Consider the following 23617-nt stretch of genomic DNA (forward strand, 5'->3'; position numbering starts at 1 on the left):
GGTAACATACGTGGGTACTTATGTAGTATCTGGGCTGCCGATTTTTTGATTGTATGCCTTAAGTTAAGGCATACAATCAGATGCGATGCGATGCGATATCGCATCGCATCGCATACGACCATGCGATGCGATGCGATGCGATGACCCGATTTTTCCATAGGATTCAATGTTAAAATGGACTGAGTCCATTTTAACATGGAATTCAATGGGAAAAAGGGGTCCTTTTCATACCCCTACTATCCAAGTGGGCATGGAGTTGGATATAAACCTGTGGCGAGCGTAGCGAGCCACCGAGCCCGAAGCGTGGCGAGCGAAGCGAGCCCCGCGAGGGGACGGTATTCTGTGTCCCCTCGCGGGGCTCGCTACGCTCGCCACGCTTCGGGCTCGGTGGCTCGCTACGCTCGCCACAGGTTTATATCCAACTCCATGCCCACTTGGATAGTAGGGGTATGAAAAGGACCCCTTTTTCCCATTGAATTCCATGTTAAAATGGACTCAGTCCATTTTAACATTGATTCCTATGGAAAAATCGGGTCATCGCATCGCATCGCATCCGATGGTCGCATGCGATGCGATGCGATGTACCCGATTTAGAAATCGGCAGCCCAGATACTACATAAGTACCCATACGTGATATAAATAATGAGCTTTTTGTAGTTTGCGACATCACAGGATTCATCGCAGATGATTCCAAAGACTGGCGATTTTCTAAGGTCTTCTTTAAGACTTTCTCCAACAGTTTCTGCCAAACTTTTCGTCATCTCTGATACACGTGAATGGTGTTGATTTATAACTCTGTTCGGGAACTGGACACCGTTGGCTTTCTGTAAGGAAACAAAGAGAAAAAAACTTTTGTTAATCATGGACTTACTGTAAATATAAATAAAAATGACTCCCAGAACCACTGCATCAGCAGTCTAGTGACACTGTGTGTTAACATAATAGGAACTGTGTAACAGTACTAACTCAACACTAACTACCTGCAGTTCTATCAAGGAGCAAAATTTAACCTCGGCAATCTGTTCTTTGGCCATCCAATAAACGGTTCTTAATTGTTTTTCATCTGTGTCATCACCAATAGTGACCTGTTTTTCTGCAGCTTGTGTAAAGACTTGCTGTTCTCGCACAATTGAGATAGCTTTCAAATGTTGTCCAGATGCACCGTCTGTACTTTGTAAATTAACATGCCTCTGTAAAGTGCTATGTTGAAAATTCTTACAGCCACTTGTAAAAGAATTCTTCATCCGGGCTTTACAGCATGTTCTACAGAACATTTGACCATCTTTGTACTCTAACCATGGAAATTCAGTTTTCCACTTTTCATTAAATAATCTTTTTTTGGGCATTTCTGCAGCTGGCTGAGGAAAGCTAAAAATGAAAAGAGTGTGTGTGGTTTTTTTTTTTGTTTTTTTTTTTTGAAAAACGGGATGACTCGGAAGTAAAGCAGAATTCCGAGGGGGAAAGTACTCACCAGTCTTAGGTATCTTATGCAGCCAAAGCTGGTCTGTCTGGATAATCACCCCAAAAGGAAGAGCCTGGTGGTTGCTTGATGAGCAGGATTTGCGTAGTAGCTTGTTCTTTAGAATATAAATGTACTTGTGGAGGTAGAGCTGCTGAAAGAGAAAAAAATGCACTTAAAAACAGAGTTATGGGGGTAGGAAGGAGGACACAAAGGGCAGTCCTACTAGTAGAAAAGTTCTTACTTACCTAGAAGAAAGTTGGGATGCACACAAGAGTCACTGTCGCGGAAGTAGTCACTGCGGCAGCTGCTGGTCACTCTGGAAGTGCCCCAAAAGGAGGAGGAAGAGCCTGCGGTTGGTAATTGATGAGCAGGATTTGCGTAGTAGCTTGGTCTTTATAAATGTTCTTGTGGAGGTAGAGCCAGAGCCGAATTTCCCATTAGGCACGTGAGGCACCGGCCTAGGGGCGGCACATGTTTGGGGGCGGCACTTGGTGCCTGTGATAGTACTGTCAGCCCAAAATGTACCAATAACTGCAAAATATCCACTGTACTGTACTATATTCCATCTTATATAGAGTGTAAATGGATAGGACATGCAGATACTGCCCCTAAAAACTGTCCTACTTAGTAAACATTATTGTTGTGCCTAGGGGCGCCCTCCTCCCTAAATCCGCCCCTGGGTAGAGCTGCTGAAAGAGAAAAAAATGCACTTAAAAACAGAGTTATGGGGGGTAGGAAGGAGGACACAAAGGGCAGTCCTACTAGTAGAAAAGTTCTTACTTACCTAGAAGAAAGTTGGGATGCACACAAGAGTCACTGTCGCGGAAGTAGTCACTGCTGCAGCTGCTGGTCACTCTGGAAATGCCCCAAAAGGAGGAGGAAGAGCCTGGTGGTTGGTAATTGATGAGCAGGATTTGCGTAGTAGCTTGGTCTTTATAAATGTTCTTGTGGAGCCGAGGTAGAGCTGCTGAAAGAGAAAAAAATGCACTTAAAAACAGAGTTATGGGGGTAGGAAGGAGGACACAAAGGGCAGTCCTACTAGTAGAAAAGTTCTTACTTACCTAGAAGAAAGTTGGGATGCACACAAGAGTCACTGTCGCGGAAGTAGTCACTGCTGCAACTCTGGAAATGCCCCAAAAGGAGGAGGAAGAGCCTGGTGGTTAGTTGATGAGCAGGATTTGCGTAGTAGCTTGGTCTTTATAAATGTTCTTGTGGAGGTAGAGCTTCTGAAAGAGAAAAAAATGCACTTAAAAACAGAGTTATGGGGGTAGGAAGGAGGACACAAAGGGCAGTCCTACTAGTAGAAAAGTTCTTACTTACCTAGAAGAAAGTTGGGATGCACACAAGAGTCACTGTCGCGGAAGTAGTCACTGCTGCAGCTGCTGGTCACTCTGGAAGTGCCCCAAAAGGAGGAGGAAGAGCCTGGTTTTAGCTGGGTTGTGGTGGCAGGGGCCGGTCTGGTCCGGCAGATGAATGCAAGTTCTCGGCACTACAGATAAAAAGGAGATGAGACATTTTCAATAAAATTAAGGCAGGTGGGGGAATGGATTTAAAAAGCCACTTTTTTTATTTGCACTAGATTTTACAAATATTCTCTCTGTAAAGCACTGCGGAATATGTGTCACTAATAGCATAAAAAAAACATATAATTTATAATACGGCATACATTTTTTATCTTAATTTTTTATTTTATAGTTCCAACAGTTTGCAGTTGTGGCGCTTTACAATTATAGACATGGCCGTGTGCAGTGAATAGAAAAAAATACTAGCTAACAACAGAGCTGAGCACATGGAGGTAGGAGGGGCCCTGCTGCAAGCACATCTACCTTAAAATGGGGAAGTCAGGGTTTAGATCAGTGGTAGCCAACCCTAGCCCTCGAGAGCTACCAAAAGTGCACATTTTCCAGACAACCTAGCTGCTGCACAGCTGCACTCATTAATCACTGACACATTTTAAAAGATCCACAGATGGAGCTAATTAGCTCACTTGTGATTCTGTGAGGAGACCTGCAAAACATGCACTGTTGGTAGCTCTGGAGGACTAGGGTTGGCTACCCCAGGTTTAGATAGTTTTAAGAAGGAACACCCTGCCTTTACCCACTCTGAGCCTCCTCCCAACCCGGAGCAGGCAGCCACTGTCCCTCCTCTGCATTATAGAACAGAAATATTATGCCAGCCTGCCCTCCATCCCCAGCTCACATAACAATTCTATACCACGGCACCTCCTCCTCTCACCTGCGCTTAGGCCCCCAGCAGATTCATGCCGCACTTCTCTCCCCTGCCCCCAGCAGGTAAATCTGCTGGGGGTAGGGGAGGGATGTACTGCATGAATCACTGATGCATGCTACTGCACAGTGCATGCCTCTCCCCTTAAGCGGCCCCCAGTAATTCATGACGCACCTGGCGTATTAGGGTTAGCAGATTACTACTGCACATGCCTCTCCCCTTAAGCTGCCCCCAGCAGGATCATGCCACACTGTCTCTACCCTCTGCCCCACAGCACAATCATGAATATCCGCCACAAATGCTCTCCCCCAGGCGGCCGACAGATTCATGCCGCACCTCCGCTCCCCTAAGGCAGCAAACGAGGTCAGCATGAGGCGGCAGCTGCACAGATCCCCTCCCGTTAGCCCCCGGTCAGCAACTGCGTGCACTCACAGTTGTCGCGGCTGAGCTCCCAGGCAGCTGTCTCCGGCTTGGCTCTGCGTCCTTCCCGGCAGAGACTCACGGAGGTAGCGCTAGCAGGTCTGGCAGCTTTCTCGTCCACCATCTGAGACAGACGTCCTTCCCTGCAGCGTTGGGTGTTGTCCTCCGCGGCCAGTCGAACAGCAGCAGGTATCCTTCACCGCGCACGTGCTGCACTGTCTCCGCCCTGGGCACACTCTAATATATAAGGTCCTCCCCTCCGCGCACCGCATCACCACTCTGTCCCATTAATTTTGTGATCCTTGCACGTAGAAAATGCTAGAATGCTGCGCACGACGTCCGGGAGGAGCGCGTCCCTGCGGACGCAGCCATTTTCAAAAAATGAGTCCCTGCTCATCAAAAGTGGGTAAAATACGCGCCATAGCGAGTATTTGCGAACCCTGCCCATCTTGTATTGTGGGATGACCTATTCCACCAAGGGTAATCCTATGCAGTGTGCCCAAGATGGCTGCCTCACCTTATACCTTTGTGGACCCTAGTAAAATGTTGGGTGCATGGCCTAATCGTGGGAGGCGTGGCCACCTCCCGTGATTAGGCCACACCCCAAAAATGTCAAGAGGGGGTGAAAAAAACACTCAGCAAAAGCAGCACACACCTACGCTGTCAGTGAGACACTCATGCTGAGCCTGCTGTCAGCTCACCGCATGCTGTAGGTGTGTGCTGCTGCCCGGGAGGGACGGAGGAGGAAGGGGGGGGTAAGATCAGGGTCCCCCGCTGGGCCCCTCCAGCAAGCCGGGGCCCAGGTAATTAGTACCCACTCCCCCGCCCCTCTCGGTTGCCCTGCCTGTGGAAGTCATTACCCAAAATGTCTGCACCGACCCTGATTTATGCTTACGGCACGCTCTGCTTTTTCTTTTTATATCTGAATTACTGCATTAATATTTGTACTTAATGTTGATGCCTATAGAGTAGTTTGAGTCCTATTGGAGAAAGATTGCTCTATAAAGAAAATTATTATTATAATTCTTACCATCATTATCATCTCCTTGCCATTCCTGCCTGCTGATGGTGAGCCATTGATCATATACTGTCATTTCATGCAGGATGTGTTCTGTCCATACTTCATGTATTAGATCCATTTCTAAAAATATTTCAGTTCTGATATATCCACTAAAGACTAGATGAGTACTAATGAACTGTGTCTGGCTTTCACATCATTAGATAAGAGTTACTTTGATTTAATAACATGTGTTTCACATGTTCTAACTAAAGGCCTATACACACTGGGCGATTTTGAGCTGAAAGCAGCCCGGTGTGTATGGGCAGGCGATGAGCTATGAGCGCTGATGCAAACTCCCGCATCATTGCCGGATGCCGGTGTTCATCTGCTGGTATTACCAAAAGACTGAACGGCCTTCCATAGCGTCCTGCTATGGCTGGCTGCAGTGTAAGAATAATGCAGCCAGTATTTACCCGGCACAGAAACAAAATAACTCACCCAAATCTAACTCTCTCTGCTCATGTTACATCTGCCCCACCTGCAGTGCACATGGTTTTGCCCATTTTGAGAACAAATTTGTACTGCGATCAGATCTAATGCAGTCGGACTTTAGCAGCACTGCAGCGGTTCCCGCATGACTTATTTGGAATTTAAATGTGCTTAAAGTAAATGTATTAAACTTGCCATTAACTTATTAAAAATAAGGATAGGGCGTACTTTAGAGAGAAATTATATGTGTAATGCCAGCTTTAATTAGATGTTTATATACTGTATATTTTATCAAACATTCTCGAAAGTGTTTTTTTTTTCTTTTCGTTACTAAGCAAATGATTCTATTATTGAATGATAAGCTTCAGTCAATCCGAAAACACTAAACTTAGAGGAATTAAATTGTAATTATCCTGAGGTTAATCATTAGTCACAGCAGAGCCAAGAGCATTTACAGTAATTGCCTTTGGGAATTAAGAAACAGAATACAAGTAAATTAGTGCATTACGCTATTTGCAGTACATTACGGAACTTGTAATGCTCATATGGGGATGGCGTTCTGTTAGACCTCTAATTGTATATAACAGATGTTTTATATCTTATCTACAAAGAATTGCCTAATCCAGGGGTGGGGTACCTTTTTTGTGCCAAGGGCCATTTGTATGGGGAAAAAAATCCTTCGGGGGCCATATGTAAAAATTTCTTGTACAAATTGTCCTGCTGCAGCCGTCCCAGGCTCCGGCGGCTGCCGCTGAATAGGATTGATAGTCTCCGGCTGCTGTTGATTAAGAGGAATCTCGCAAGAACTACCGACCTCTCGCGAGAATTTCCCTGTACTTGACTCTCGGCAATGCCGCCGGACGGGTGGGCGGGCCACTCAGACCGGCTATAGGGGCCTTATACGGCCCCCGGGCCTGAGGTTCCCCAACCCTGGCCTAATCAGATATTTTGTGCATAACCTAGGGCAGTGGTTCCCAAACTTTCTTGGCCAAGGTGCCCTAGAATATCAGCATTTGTTCAAGGCGCCCCTAGTCAACAAGTTTCTTATGGATAAATAAAAAATAAAGTAAATTGTGCTTAACTATCACCCTCAGGATCAGTAATAAACATAGCGGTGGATATAATTGTCCATACCTTTTTATGACTGCCAGCCACCCTCACTGGTTACGTCTCTCACTTTGAGCATAAATAATTTGATTTGGTCGTGGACCCCGAGGCACACTGCAAACACCCAGAGGCACCCCAGGGTACCTAGGCACACAGTTTGGGAACCACTGACCATGGGGAATATACTAGACACAATGTTGTGCTATAGAGCTCATCTGCACATTTTGGCAGCAAACATGTATAATTGTGTTTGAGGAGCTGAAGTTCTAAGGCTTGAAGTGCCTGATAGGAAACATTCATTGTCTCTGCATGTTGTCACAATAAGGAATCTTTTGGTCGACGTAATGTATTATCTCTGATTTGCCAGCTATGGGGTACCGATAAGACCCCTTCCTAACGATCACTAAGAAGTTAAGTAATCACTTTACTTACTGCTTCGGACCCCCATTGCTCTACTGAGCATGTGCATACATACATACATACATACATACATACATACATACATACATACATACATATATAAGATATTTGTTGGTACAGTACTCCTCAAAATGGGTGTTTTCAGGGAATGGTGCCCAAATATTCTTTGAACTATACAGAATCAGAATTTATATTACAGGTGGTATCGCATTAATACAATGGTTAAACAATATACTAAAATTATAACATCAATAAGAATAATGCAATAATAAAAATATAATAAGATAGCGATAAATTAATAAAAAATAAAACAATAGAAAAAATTATAAAAAATGACTGAGGGTATTATGATTGAGAAACAAAGCCATCTAAGCTCTAGCAATGACTGTGTTATTGAAGCGTCACAGTGCTGTACGGCAGTATAGTGGTTAGCTCAAGAGAAAGTGATGCTTTCTCATATGGACTGCTGTTTATTATAGTGTATCACATGTGTCCTGGGTTTGTAATGATCTTGAGGACTAACCTCCATGTTCACATCTGCACCTAGCCACCTATCAACTTGTAGTCATTTGCCCATATCTATGATCCCCCAGCCTATGGTTCAGAGTGGAGAAAGTTATTTTTTCGAATTTCCCCCGGCGCGCCCGCACACTCATGCAATGCACCCCTGGCACTGCAGAAGAGGATCCTGAAGGCTGCCGTGGACGCCGGGGGACACTGTGGATGCCAGGGGACCAGGAGAGTATGTTGGAAAAAAAAAATATTCCAAAAACCTAAAAAAAACCTTTTTCAAAATGCTCGTGGTCCAGAGCATTTCAGATAAGGGATACTCAACCTGTAACAGAAAACAGTAAATGAAAGAATATCAAAAACACAGGCCAGTGAGGAACCGAAATCTATATGACAAGAAGTCAGGATCATCCTACAGGCCTGTGGCTCTCCTGCTGTTGTGTCTTGCTGAGATTTTGCCAACAACCTTTTACTCAACCCTCTCTAAAATTATTTTGGAAGTCAAACCAGAATGATACCCCACACAAATCTGCAGAGGGTGCAGGAAATATGGTGCCCGTGCGTAAGATAGTGTACATTTGTCTTATGATGCAAAGCATGGGGTGGGAATCCGAAGCTCTTCGGTGTGATCGATATACAATTTAAAGAGCGTCCTTTTGAACTATACTCAATACATAGGGGGTTATTCTAGTTAACTCTTTCTGACAAATTCCTTCTTAGATGGACAAAACCATGTGCACTGCAGGTGGGGCAGATGTTGCTTTTGCAGAGAGAGTCAGATTTGTGTTTGGTTTTACTTCAAAGTGAGATGTATATTGCAGTGTAAAAATAAAGCAGCCAGTATTTACCCTGCACAGAAACTAAATAACTCACCCAAATCCAATTCTCTCTACACATTTTACATCTGCCCCACCTGCAGTGCACATGGTTTTGTCCATCTAAGAAGGATTTTGTCAGAAAGAGTGAACTAGAATAAGGCCCATAGAGCATTCTCACGATCGATATACAATACAGAGAGCATCCCAATGATCAATATAAAAAATATTATGACCTCTATAAAATACAGAAAACATCTAGTGACAGCTATTCAATAGAGACATCGTTCTACCTGACATTCAACCCTGACTGCTAGATGATAGTTCCTAATGAAGTTAAATATATTAGTAACATTTTATCCAAATGTCAAGGCTTTGATTATTACCTGTGTATAAAGCCGCCATAGTAACCGCATCTGTTGTGCTTCATTTCTAAGGTCGAAAGTTCAAAAAGTTTAACAAAATAAAACCTGGAAGAGAGATGGGACCATTTGTGATACAGCAATCCACATCTGCGGAATGTCAACAGGCTCTGGCACGGAGAACACCTGCAAGTTCAGCTCAGGAGATCCAGTACATCCCAGAGCTGCTGCAGATCTTACAGAGCATAGAGCCGGAGGTGGTGTATGCTGGGTATGACAACACACAGCCCGAGACCCCTAGTGCGCTCCTATGTAGCTTAAACCAGCTCTGCGAACGGCAGCTCCTCTGTGTCGTGAAGTGGTCCAAATCACTACCAGGTAAGCATGATATTGTGGCATGTTTATAAACATGATATTCACGCAAAATAAATGGTCGACGCCCATGTGGTCAAACGACATAAAACTTGTGTCAACATTTTTATGTTGAACTTTTTCATGTTGACCTTTTGCTTGAGTCCTTTGTACATGTCAACCTTTTATTGTGTATACCTTTGTTGGGGACCTATTGAGGCAGTTGGACCCAGTCGATTAACTGTATGTCGACCACTTGGGGTCAACCCTATTGACTGTCACACAGAAGCCCATAGCGCTCGCACACAAAAGTCCGGGCGTGGGGCGGCGGGCCGGGCAATTTGCATATGGGAACGCCCAGCGTTTCATAGGCGGTCCTGTGAGAATGCTGGGCATTTCCATGCAAATAGCCCTGGTGACGCGGGTGCGGGGGGTGGGTAGCTGATGTCAACGGATGTCAGCTGCCCGCCCTCTCCTCGCACAGGGCGCCCGCAGGTCTGAGACGCCATAGAGGTGAAATCAAGAAATCATTCAATTTCCCCTGGCGCGCCCACAAACTCAAGCCCTTGAGCACCCACACAATCAGCGCCTATAATTGTAGACACAATATAACTAAGTGCGCTAATTTAAAGCGGGTAAACCGGCTATGTGTATATGATCGCTATACAGTGGGAGCCATCCTCATCTAGCCCTTTAATAGGATTATGTGAGTATCAGAATTACTCTACTGTATTGTTCTGTAATGTATTGTATTGCAGCTGAGAACAATAGGCCTTGGATAGCCATGGCTCACCATGGATATCCAGAGACGGCTAGATGAGGATGACTCCATCTGTACTTTGCTTTTAACAACCAATAAATACTTTGGGGTACAATTACTAAAATAGGAGTTCTAGGGAAGATGGGATATTGGCCATAGCAGGAAAAAAGGAATTTATCCAACCCAAAGCGCTATCTCCTGTTTCATACACTTAAACAAAATATCATAAATAAATACATATCATCACTGATATGCAAATCAGACCTGTGCTTGAAACACCACAGCAGACAGTGACACCACAGGCAGTGAACAGGAACTGCATGGGTTTTCAAAAGATAGCGGTTGCTAGAATGAACACTACAACAGTCCAAGTTTTATCTGTGGAGACAATCTCCAGTCTCAACCCACACCAGGATAATACCAGGGTGGGGTGATCAGGAGAGAAGACAAAACAATATGATTGGTGCAATACTTTCAATACAATTTCAGATTTTTATTTTCTAAAAATTCACTCGCAAATACGTGAGGATAGTAAAGCGTGATTATTTCCAAATAGGCAAATGCTGCTGGGCATTCCACTTGGTTTGGCAGAAAGAGGACACCATATCGGAAATTAAAGGAAACCTCCGAACCAAACTCCCAAGCAGAATATTTAATGACTAGGTGATTCATCGCGCCCTACGGGCGCTCTTCACACCGTCGTAAGGGGCTGCGCCCCCTTAATTTGTGAACGTTTGTTTATGAGAAATATGGTTAGAATTGTATGAAAGATGCCCTGTATTGCAACTTAGGTGTCCGCGAATCGCGGGAGGGGGGGTCGCGGATGGTGCCGCGAATTGCAGGAGGGGGGGTCGCGGGGGGTGCCGCGAATTGCAGGAGGGGGGGGTTGTGGGGGGGTGGATGCTGCGAATCGCGGGAGGGGAGGGATTGCAGAGAATCGCGGGAGGGGGGTCGCGGGGTGGGTTGCCGCAAATCGCGGGAGGGGGGTTACAGGGCGGGGGTTGCGGCGAATCATGGTAGGGGGGGTCGCGGGGGATGTGCCGTGAATCACGGGAGGGGGGGTCACGGGGTGGGGTGCCGAGAATCGCGGGGGGGTGTGTGTGTGCCGTGAATCGCGGGAGTGGGGGTTGCGGGGGGGTGGGGGGGTGTGACGCGAATCGCCACAAGAAAAAATCAACACAGAAAGGTCAACACATGTAAATGTTGACATAAGTGTGGCACTTCATTGGTGTCCATGTCGACACATGAGAATGAATATGAAAACATTCAAAAAATGAAATAAATCTTCAAAAACTCATGTCAACCTTTTTCATTGTCGACCATAGCCGTGCCAGTGTTTTGCATGTGCCATTTAATCCTGGGGCTGCCGCGAATCGCGGGGGGTGCCGCGATTTGCGGGAGGGGGGGGGGTTGTGGGGGGTGGGTGCCGCGAATCGCGGGAGAGCGGGGTTCATGGGGGTTCCGGTGGGGGGTTTCCGCGAATTGCGGGAGGGGGGGGTCGCGGGGGGGGGGTGCCGGGGTGCCGCGAATCGCTGGAGGGGGGGTTGCGGGGGGTGTGACGCGAATCGCCACAAGAAAAAAATCAACACAGAAAGGTCAACACATGTAAATGTTGACATAAGTGTGGCACTTCATTGGTGTCCATGTCGACACATGAGAATGAATATGAAAATATTCAAAAAATGACAAAAAAACTTCAAAAACTCATGTCAACCTTTTTTATTGTCGACCATAGCCATGTCAGTGTTTTCCATGTGCAATTTAATTCTGGAGCTGCCGCGAATCACGGGGGGGTGCCGCGAATTGCGGGAGGGGGGGTCGCGGGGGTGGGTGCCGCGAATCGCGGGAGGGCGGGGTTTACAGGGGTTCCGGTGGGGGGTTGCCGCGAATTGCGGGAGGTTGGGGGTCACGGGGGGTGCCGCGAATCGTGGGAGGGGGGGTTGCGGGGGGTGTGACGCGAATCGCCACAAGAAAAAATCAACACAGAAAGGTCAACACATGTAAATGTTGACATAAGTGTGCCACTTCATTGGTGTCCATGTCGACACATGACAATGAATATGAAAAAATTTAAAAAATTAAAAATAAATCTTCAAAAACTCATGTCAACCTTTTTCATTGTCGACCATAGCCATGTCAGTGTTTTGCATGTGCCATTTAATCCTGGGGCTGCTGCGAATTGCGGGGGGGTGCCGCGAATCGCGGGAGGGGGGTCGCAGGGGGGGTGCCGCCAATCGTGCAAGGGGGGTCGCGGGGGGGTCCTTTTTGCCGCGAATCGCGGGAGGGAGGTCGCGGGGGGGTGTTTTCTCCGCGAATCGGGGGGGGGGGGGGTCAGGGGGGAGGGTCGCGGGGTGGTGGTTATGCCGCGAATTGCGGGAGGGGTCGTGGGGGGGTTCTTTTTGCAGCGAATCGCGGGAGGGGGGGTCACGGGGGTGTTTTTGCTGCGAATCGCGGTAGGGGGGGTCGCGGGGGAGCGGGTATTTTTGCCGCAAATCGCGGGAGGGGGTGGGCGCGCGGGGGGGGGAGGTTTTGCCGCAAATCGCGGGAGGGGGGCGCTCACCTGGTGGCTGTGGAGTAGCAGTGCTGGGCAACATGGGAAGGCATTGGGTGTCTGGCACTGTCTGTGGGCTCACTGGGCTGGTTCTCTGTCACATACCTCCCAACATGACCCTCTCCAGGAGGGACACAATGCTCTGTTTCTAGACTTCCCCTTAATGTATGATTGCCATCACCTGTTTTAAACAGGTTAATTTCTCAGAAAGGTGTTCAGCACAGATGAAGGCAATCACACATTAAGAGGAAAGTCCAGGAACAGAGCGTTATAGACACAGACACCCACTTTGAGTGACAGATGTAGCCAAATATATAGGAGATGGGGTTTGTTGGAGAAAAAACAGAAACAATTGGTGCAATATTTCTCAATCCAACAAAGTATTTAATCAATTAAAAACACTCAAAAACATGTGGAAAATATAAAGCATATTAAAAGTCCAAAAGTGGCAAGTGCTGCTGGAGTATCGGCCATAGCAACCAATTAGAGTCCACATTTCATTTATTTAGCACCTTCTAGAAGATAACAGAGTTTTCTTCTAGAATTATCTGTTGCTATCGGCAACATCCCATCTTCAATATAACTCCCATCTTAGTACATGTACCCCTTTGTTGTTTTGATCTATGCAGTGTTTCAGTGTTCTCTATGTTTCCCTTTAATTGTGGTGTTTTGCTACGTAGGGTTTAGAAATCTACACATCGATGATCAGATTATCCTCCTGCAATATTCCTGGATGAGCCTGATGGTCTTCGCCATGGGGTGGAGGTCCTACAAGCACGTCAGCGGGCAGATGCTGTATTTCGCACCAGATTTAATATTGAATGAGTAAGTATTTCTTAGCTGCTTGCTTCAGTGATATCAGAGGACTAAACACATGTAATAGGCATGTTGGGCGATTCACCCTTGTTTTACATAGAAGAGAACACTTGGGGGGATGTAATAGGCTGTGAGAATCAGAAAGTGAAAGTTTTTTTGAGAGCTCTCTAATTTTTTATTGTTTTTGTAAAGCGCCAATCCGTTATACAGCAAAATCAACCTGGTTTACAGCGATTGCCTCTTTAAATGATTGCCGCTTTAACTCTCACAAATTCTCTCACTTTCTGATTTTCACATCCTATTACATTCCCCCTATTGTTACTGCTAAGATGCTTGGATTGATCATATGTAGTTCTGAGTTGTCCCACTTTGTATTTGTTTGTTCTAGTCCTACCCTCTTCCATACCTGCCAAATCATGCTGCCAACTCACTAGAACCCCAGGGCCGGCTCTACCATTAGGCAGCTTGAGGAAGCTGCCTAGGGTGCTGCAATATAGAGGGCGCCACCAAGTCCACCTTTCACAAAATTAAGGATGTGTATGAGGAGGATAGCCTTCTTGTACTCAATACAGGTGTTGGCTGTGGAACTAAGATGCCACCTCCACACTTTCACATGAAGGGCTGGAAAGTCGATGCCAGTATGGGGTTGGGGCAGGCAGTAGGTTAAAGTTTTGCCTAGGGTGCCCAGAAGCCTTACACCAACCATGTGGTGGAACCCTACCCAATCCTCCCATGCACAACCACACCCCAGCCAAAAATAAGAATAATCATCACTATATACACCATCACTAAGATCACCAACCACCAGAAGGGGGGGGGTGCGCGCACAAGACGCTAGGATGTCCCCTTCCAACGGAGCTTCCCGCTGGTCCCAGCCGCTTCCCCGCCAGTCCCCGCTGATCGCCCCCACCTAAGTTGTAAAGACAGAGCTCGGAAGGGGCTTGCACGCACAAGATGCCTGCGTGCCCCATTCCGACGGTGCCCCCTGCAGCTCCCCCGATGCCCCCAGCAGCTGCCCCCAGCTCCCCCCGATTACTGCCCGTTTCTCTGAAGCGGAGACGGACAGGGAAAGTGCTCCCTGCCACCATGTTCACGGGGATGCGAGTGCGTGTGAGATGCTGGCGCGTCCCGGTCAGATGGAGCACCTCTCCGCTGGCGATCGCCAGCGCTGGCTGAGAGGTGCTCCATCTGTCGTTTTTGATACACAGAATGGGGTATAGTCAAGGGTGCGACCGTACAATATTGCAATCTCTTAAAGATAGTAAATCCTATTTCTCTTCCTCAAAATTAGTAAAATATTCTTGTTTTCTTAGGAATGGGCTCTTTGTAATGAAACATGAAATGTAATAGGGATACTATCTACAGTGTTTAGTTTGAATACTGTATCCTCATTAAAAAAATAGTCACATGTGTGTTCCTAATATACTAGATGCAAAACATTTATCTCCTCAGACAAAGAATGAAAGATTCATCTTTTTATTCCCTCTGTCTGTCAATGAGGCAGCTGCCACAGGAGTTTGTCAAATTACAGATCACCCAGGAGGAGTTCCTGTGCATGAAAGCACTCTTACTTCTGAACACAAGTGAGTAATATATGTACTGGGGGGGGGGTTTGGGAAAGTCTGTGGCTCCTCCATTGTTGTCCACCTCAACCGAAAACTACGATTGTTGCTAGAAGCTTGTGTCGCACAATTTCCTGGTGCATCCTAGTTGCATCATGTTGCAACTGTGATGCATTTTTGGTAAAAAAAGATTGGACCTGGTTTGGTCAACATATGAAAAGAGGGACATGAGTTTTTCTAAATTCTTGAACTTTTTATACTTTACCATCCACTTTAACTGAAACACGGGGAGTGAAGCAACCCATGCGAAGGGGTGCGCAGAAAAAGTGAAAACTCTAACGGTGTGTACACACGATGCGATTGCCTTGCTATTTGAACCCGATTCATTCGGGATCGAATTGCACCGCAAGGCAAATGTATTAGATTTGGACTACGGCATATAGTCTTGCCTGCACACTCTATTTTTCTTTTAGATTTTAATGTCGCGGGGCCGAGCATCGGGATCGAATCAAAATCAAATGCGTTCTAATTCAATTCGATTATCAATTCGGTTTTGCTTATATAAGCAAAATCAAATAGAAAAATAGACTACAATGAACCGTGTGTAAGTCCCATTACAGCTGCGTTTCCAAATGCAAAATACATCCAACTCTATTTGAGTGCAATTCATTTAAAATATATATATTTTTAATTAAGCCGTTATTTATATTGGGTTTTTTCTTGTTCAGTGAAGAGATTTATGCAAAGGGATCAGCTTCACTGAGTGCATCAGATGTCAAATATTTTATTTAATCTTCAGGAATTGATAGAAGTGGATGGAATTACACATCATTGAAATGTGCCGGAGCCTTCGGTAGAGCAGAATCCCATTTTATAATCCGAATTATCAGTCTCCAGACAGTTTTACATCAGGATAAATATTTATTTTGATAAATGTCTGAGGTTTCTCACAAGAAAATATATTGTTTGAAATAAAACTGTTAGAAGAACCGGATTTGTTTGAGGAGATTTTACATTGGCCAATACAGGGTATCGGGATAGTTGACAATGGGCCTGCAGGGTGGTTATTGATAGACTCGTAGTTCGCATGCGCGAGGCCTTCTGCAATAAAATCCTGCTGCTTTTTTTTATAACACTGGCTGCACTCAAGTTGATTGACAGATAGCCGGCAGTTGTGGGTGGTAACCTGCCTTTTTTGGGGGAGACGTAGACACACCCATGCGTTCAAGGGGAAGTCATGTGACATTAGCTCTGGCCCCGATCAGCCTTAGTCTATCGCAGCCACCTAGTAAGTCCTGGGCTACGCACAGACTGCACACACTGGGGAATCATTACATGGTGAGCGGCTGTTATCTGGGAGTGTCAGGGAATACGCAGGCGTGGCCAGGTGTGTGAGGGGAAGTCATGTGATGTCAGCTCCGCCCCCGATCATCCTGATTCTATCACAGCCGCTGAGTAAGTCCTGGGCTACGCACAGACTGCACACACTGGGGAATCATTACATGGTGAGCAGCTGTAATCTGGGAGTGTCAGGGAATATGCAGGCGTGGCCAGGTGTGTGAGGGGAAGTCATGTGATGTCAGCTCCGCCCCCGATCAGCCTGATTCTATCGCAGCCACCTAGTAAGTCCTGGGCTACGCACAGACTGCGCACACTGGATAAATCATTAGATGGTGAGCGGCTGTTATCTGGGAGTGTCAGGGAATACGCAGGCGTGGCCAGGTGTGTGAGGGGAAGTCATGTGATGTCAGCTCCGCCCCCGATCAGCCTGATTCTATCGCAGCCACCTAGTAAGTCCTGGGCTACGCACAGACTGCGCACACTGGATAAATCATTACATGGTGAGCGGCTGTTATCTGGGAGTGTCAGGGAATACGCAGGCGTGGCCAGGTGTGTGAGGGGAAGTCATGTGATGTCAGCTCCGCCCCCGATCAGCCTGATTCTATCGCAGCCACCTAGTAAGTCCTGGGCACACTGGATAAATCATTAGATGGTGGGGGTCTGGTCAATGGATTTGCAGATAATCGCTGGCCTGCGATATTTCCACAAGCCGCGCTAATCAACTCGCAGGCTTGCACGGGGCGGGATTTCACTCTAGCGGGGCGGCGTATACTTGACCGCATGGCTCTGGAATATAGCAGCTGTGCGATCAGGACTGAATCAGACACAATGTCAGTACATCGACAGCATATGGTCGACATACTTATTGTTGACATGAATCAACACATGAAAAGGTTGACATGTTTTACTTTTCACACCATGATGTCCATATGATCTGATAAGGTTTGCTCGCCAGGTGAGGGGGACGCAGTACACTAAATGGTGCTCCACAAGTTCAGGTGTTGGTATTGAAACCAAAAAAGTTAGAAACTCTTTTAATTTTCCGTGCGGACATTTTTTCCTTGTGTCAACCCTTTTGCCAGTGTTGACATTGTGGTGCATGTTGACCCAAATATTGCCAACCTGCTATATTACACCCACTCTAAAGTTCTCTCTCTCTCGTTATATCATCCCTCTTTCTGATGTTATAATTGAATAAGTCCGTTACTGTATGTGTCACCCTGTTACCTGGTTCTCGCTTCTCACTGAAATGGTGCCTATGGTAAATACACACAGACCCAATGTTATTGGTGTAATGCGGAAATGCAGTGTATCGGTGATTCAGTCTAATGCCCGGTACACACTGGGCCTTATTCTGATTGACCTGCAAGGCTGAGAAATTCGCAGCTTTGCAAGTTCATCAAATGCTGCCCTCCACACGCAGTGCCACCCCCCCTTCCCCTCGCACATCGTACCCTCCGCACGGCTGCGAATGGATGATTTACATAATCATCCATTCACAGGCGGGGACCATCGCCGACCATCGAAGGATTTCACCCGCGCACGCAGTTCAGAGTGACCTCACTCTGAACTGCGGGCGCCCTGTGCAAGGACAGGACGGGCAGCTGACATCCGGTGATGTCAGCTGCCCACCCCCCGCATGTCCGTCACGGCCTCATTAGCCTGGGAACGCTAATGGGGCTGCCCGGCGCCCTCCGCCCTTCTCCGCCCCGCCCCCATTCGGCGTGTAGGGTGCGTGCACCCTGTGTCTGCACATAAGCAGAAACGCGCCTGCGCAGACACAAAACATCGGTCCTCCGTGCGAACACATGGAGGACCGAATAAATCATAATAAGGTCCACTGTTCGATTTGGTCTATTTTTCTATTCGATTTGCTTATATCAGCAAACTTGATTCGACACATTTGGTTTCCATTTGATCCCGATGCGCGGCCCTGCGGCATCGAAATCAAATAGAAAAATGAACTGTGCAGACAAGACAATAATATAGACTATATATACAGTATACCGATCTGTACTTTGTCCAAATCAAATACAGTACAGTACGTTTGCCTTGCCAAAGAGTTTAGAGTTTAGCTCTTGCTTTGCCGTTTTGCACTGTATCACTGTATTGTATTGTATCACTGTATTGTATTGTATCACTGTACTGTATTGTATCACTGTATTGTATTGTATCACTGTACTGTATTGTATGCCAACAAAGGCTGTGCTGTATAATAAGTCAAATATCCCAGTGCAGCACAAAGTCTCTGGGGATAACTAATATAGGAAGGCACTAGTAATAAGAACTAAGAGACTATAGTATGTACATATGTATTTAGAGAACCGTGTTCCACCGGAGTATTATGATATATATATATATATATATATATATATATATATATATGCTACACTAATTACTGTAATACTTACATTTGTGTCACAGTTCCTTTGGAGGGTCTTAAAAGCCAAAGTCTTTTTGATGAAATGAGGTCAAATTACATTAGAGAACTAGCAAAGGCGGTTGGCATGAGGCACAAAGGAGTCGTCGCGAGTTCCCAGCGCTTCTTTCACCTTACTAAAGTTATGGATTCCATGCATGAAGTAAGTGCTTCCACCATTACCATGAAGAGCACTATCCATACCGTCATCTTGTAGAGGCGTAACATGTCATTTCCTATCTATCCAAGATTACATGTAGAACAAGGAGTAACTTGCTTACAGACATTTATTATGTTCTAAGTAAGTCACAATAATGGTAAGTATAATTATATGAGCGCAGGAGCGTGGGTGTTTGGGCACCCTTGTCCCAGGTGCCTGTGTAGACCGCACACCCTGCAGTCCACAGTGTAACTGTTCCCTCTAGCTACTCATCCTGTTCATTGTTCCCTGGTCTTTAACTGGGTATATAGGCCCTTGGTAGAGACTAACTACCAAAACCAGATAAGAAAAATAAAAAGCATTCTTTATTTTTCTAATAGTAATACCATCATGTAAGGCAGCGTTGCCGACTTTTGGGCTGCCCTGTCCGGGAGAGGGCAGCCAGCAGCAGGAGGTAGGGGCGTGGCTGAACGCTGTGATGAAAAAAGGGGTGGAGCCAGAGTCGGATCTCAACAACAACAAAAAAAACCCATGTAATTTCAGCAGAAGCAGAATACGCTCACCGCTGCTTGTGCCATTTCTCCCGATGTCGCTGCTCCTGCCCTCCATGCTTCAAGCCACTGTGTAGCTGCTGTATCCAGCGCTACTCACAGAGCCCCGCTGTGGCTTTCAGTTACACATAGGGCAGGACATCGCGCTAGTAGGACCCAGCGCATCATGACTTGCGCATGCGCAGTCCGACTTTTTATCTTGCAGGCTGAATACCCGGGAGGATCCTGGGTATTTCCGTGAGACCGGGAGAATGGGGCAAAAACCGGGAGACTCCCGCAAAATCCGGGAGGGTAGGCAACCATGATGTAAGGGGTATATGGAGGGGTTTGATATTGGGGCTTGAGGGTTGTGGCTGTATAATGAGCATATAGGTGACATCAGGGCTATTTTTCAGCAGGCTCCAGCAGGAACTGAGGCCCTTATTCTAGTTCACTTTTTCTGACAAAATCCTTCTTAGATGGACAAAACCATGTGCACTGCAGGTGGGGCAGATGTTACTTGCGCAGAGATAATTAGATTTGGGAGGGTTTTTACTTCAAAGTGAGATCTACAGTATATTGCAGTGTAAAAATAAAGCAGCCAGTATTTACCCTGCACAGAAACAAAATGACTCACCCAAATCTAATTCTCTCTGCACATTTTAAATCTGCCCCCCTGCAGTGCACATGGTTTTGTCCATCTAAGAAATATTTTGTCAGAAAGAGTGAACTAGAATAAGGGCCTCAGTTCCTGCTGGAGCCTGCTGAAAAATAGCCCTGGGTGACATATAAGGGAGTTGTGTAGGATTCTGATGTTATATAAGGGGGGCTGTGGAGGGATCTGATGGCATATGAGGGTCATATGGGGGAGTATGATGGCATAATTGGGGCATGTGGCGGTGTCTGGCAGCATAACAAGGGTATTTGGCAAAGTATGGTTCTATTATAGGCATATCTGGGATTTCTGATGGCATAAGGGAGCTGTTGAGTATTCTGGACTATAAAAGGTGTTGAAGGGTCCGAGGGCATATAAGGGGCATAGGGTCTGATTACATAGAACGTGCACATGGCATTTAAAGATTACATGGCATCTGAAAACAAACAGTGAGAATGCTAAGAGTCTGATGCATAGAGGGAGCGTACTGTAGGAAGAACTCTGATTGGATAACATACTGTAGGAAGAATTCTGATTGGATAACATACTGTAGGCTCATGGGCAGATTAATAGCACTCTGAGCCTAACTAGATTTTATCTGGCAGCAGAAAGTCACCTACCCCTGTCCTGCAGTGTAATGTGTTCAATCGTATCATTACGCTCTGCGCCATGTTATTATAGCCACCACATTGGGTACAAGAGCAGACTTTGGTTGAACAATAAAAAGGTCGATGAAGAATCTGGCTGCTCAGTGTCACCTCAGTGTCCTGCCTAATGTCACATGTGAAGAGCATCTAATCTGAATGACTCTTTTCCTCCAGAACACTGTGTATTTGATCATCGTCCCAAGGGCATGGCCAAGTGGTTGGCACGCGGGGCATGGCCAAATGGGTGGCACAGTTGCTTGCTATCCTGGTGTCATCTCTATGGGCTTGATAGGACACCCAGCTTCATCCTACAGACCTCCTCTTTATAGACCATGCAATGTCATTGTCATGACATCACGTATGGTGGCAGTGAGTGGCAATGTGGCGTGCCCAAGGTGCGGAGGTGTCCTGGTTTGGCATTGACCAGTATTGGGACCTTGGGGCTTACTTTATTTACAAAGTAATAAGCCAGACAATTTGTTGATTGTTTCAGATGCACCTACTTCTGTGCAAGGTACTGTCCCACCAAAAATGATGACATTTGGGAGGCATGAGGTAGATTAAAATGCTTTCAGGCTATAGGGTGATACCCAGTTGTGTAACTAGATATTTGTAGGCCCGATAGCAAAAGTTTTTAAGGGCACCTATGTACCACCCAATGGTGAGAAATGTATATAGCACATGTTACTTTAACAGATAAAGGGCCAGATGTACTAAGCCCTGAAAAGTGATAAATTGGACAATGATAAACCACCAACCAATCACCTCCTATCTGTCATTTTTCAAACACAGCCTGTGACATGACAGGTAAGTGCTAATTGGTTGGTGGTTTATCACTCTCCATTCTATCACTTTTCAAGCTTAGTACATCTGGCCCAAAGTGAGCCATTTTCAGCTGTTGGCCAATGGCGTAACTACCTATTTTGCGTCTCCCCGCCACAAAAATTTTTTTCGCCCAGCCCCCCTCCCACTCCCCCTCCCCTCGGCGCCCCCCCCCCATGCCCATACCTGCCCAGCCGCATCTGCGGTCACGGTCCCGTCTCTCCCAGCGCTGGCTCCTGCTGCTATAATGAAAAGTAACTCTTAGAAAATGGCTGCCCCCATACGGCAGACAGAATTCTGTCTGCCGTATGGGGGCAGCCATTTTCTAAGTGTCCGTTTTCATTATAGAAGCAGGAGCCAGCGCTGGGAGAGACGTGACTGTGACGGCACGGCAGGCAGGTACCGGCAGACAGCAGCGGGTAACTATAGCCCCGCAGACCCCCGGTGCCCAAACTTTCTCTGCGCCTCCCCGCCACCGCGGGGGCTGCGGAGCTATAGTTACGCCACTGCTGTTGGCCCCATAGCAGCTGCACTACCTGCACCTATGGTACGTAAGCCATTGGTTATACCGCACAAAGGGCCTGATTCAGGTTCACTCACAAAGCACATTCAGTTTGCTGATGGACAAAACCATGTGCACTGCAGGTGGGGCAGATGCAATGTGCAGAGAGTTAGATTTGGGTGGGGTTTGTAATTCAAACTCATATCTACATTGCAGTGAAAAAAATAAAGCAGTCAGTGTTTATCCTGCACAGAAACAAATGAACTCACCCAAATCTAACTCTCTCTCTCTGCACATGTCACATCTGCCCCACCTGCAGTGCACATGGTTTTGTCCATTACCAAACCAAATGTGCTTTGCGATTAAACCTGAATCACCCCCAAAGTGCAAAAGAAATGACCCCACCTCTTATTAATCCAGTCACACCCACGCTTAGCATGCCACACCCCCAATCTGGAAGTCTCACAAAACTATTAGAGGGTATGCGATATTGTAGTGTGTGTCAGGGCCTGTACAAGACACTAGTTCTGTGCATTAACATACATGTATGTGTTATTTTTCTGGAACAGCTGGTCAAGGAGCTCCACCTGTATTGCCTGAACACCTTTCTTCAATCTCGAGCCCTGAGCGTGGAGTTCCCGGAAATGATGACAGAAGTTATATCAGCGCAGTTACCCAAAATCTTGGCCGGGATGGTGAAGCAGCTGGTCTTTCACCAAAAATGAGTCCTCTTCCGACCTATTTATTTATTTACGAAAAAAGCTACAAAAATATATATATAAAAAAATCGGTACTCTTTACCTAGAAGGGCGCCCGTCGCGGGCATCGCGGGTACATTTATGTCTGGCCGCGACGCGACCGACGCGATGCCCGCGATTTCCCATTGAAACCCATGTTAAACATGGAAATCGTGTCGGTCGCGTCGCGGCCGGCCATAAATGTACCCGCGATGCCCGCGACGCGATGCTCCCGATTTCCCATAGGAATCAATGTTAAAAGGCGCGATGGACCCGATTTTACTGTTAAATGGCTCAATGGACCCGATTTGGCCATAGAAATCAATGTTAAATGGGCCACAGAGCCCATTAACCCTTAAATGTCCCCCCCAATTTTTAACGCCACCCCACGATCCACGCGAACCCGAAGCGTGGCGAGCGCAGCGAGCCCGCGAGGGGCGGCGGTACGCGTCCTCCGACCTTTTCATGCCCTACTATCCACTAGGGCGTGGAGTGAGAATATAATAGTGTGGCGAGCGCAGCGAGCCACCGAGCCCGAAGCGTGGCGAGCGCAGCGAGCCCCGCGAGGGGACGCGGATACCTTCACAGGTAGACGCGTCCCCTCGCGGGCTTCACAGGTGTCGGCGTCGCCACGGACACCTGTGAAGCCCGCGAGGGGACGCGTATAACTGTGAAGGTATCCGCGTCCCCTCGCGGGGCTCGCTGCGCTCGCCACGCTTCGGGCTCGGTGGCTCGCTGCGCTCGCCACACTATTATATTCTCACTCCACGCCCTAGTGGATAGTAGGGCATGAAAAGGTCGGAGGACGCGTACCGCCGCCCCTCGCCGGCTCGCTGCGCTCGCCACGCTTCGGGTTCGCGTGGATCGTGGGGTGGCGTTAAAAATTGGGGGGGACATTTAAGGGTTAATGGGCTCTGTGGCCCATTTAACATTGATTTCTATGGCCAAATCGG

General features: G+C 46.9%; 1 protein-coding gene across 1 annotated transcript in view; it reads left to right on the plus strand.

Moving 5' to 3' along the window:
- The window catches only part of PGR (progesterone receptor), a 105509-nt gene extending 82718 nt beyond the window's left edge, over positions 1-22791 (plus strand). Inside the window, exons 4-8 of the mRNA XM_083170081.1 lie at positions 8887-9189; positions 13154-13298; positions 14742-14872; positions 18617-18774; positions 22497-22791. Coding sequence (XP_083026207.1) covers positions 8887-9189; positions 13154-13298; positions 14742-14872; positions 18617-18774; positions 22497-22652 — 893 coding nt within the window. The 3' untranslated portion in view covers positions 22653-22791. The remainder of the gene's footprint in view (positions 1-8886; positions 9190-13153; positions 13299-14741; positions 14873-18616; positions 18775-22496) is intronic.
- The last annotated feature ends 826 nt before the right edge of the window (positions 22792-23617 follow it).

Source organism: Crinia signifera, chromosome 2, assembly GCF_055691185.1.
Source record: "Crinia signifera chromosome 2, ASM5569118v1, whole genome shotgun sequence".
Lineage (NCBI taxonomy): Eukaryota > Metazoa > Chordata > Amphibia > Anura > Myobatrachidae > Crinia > Crinia signifera.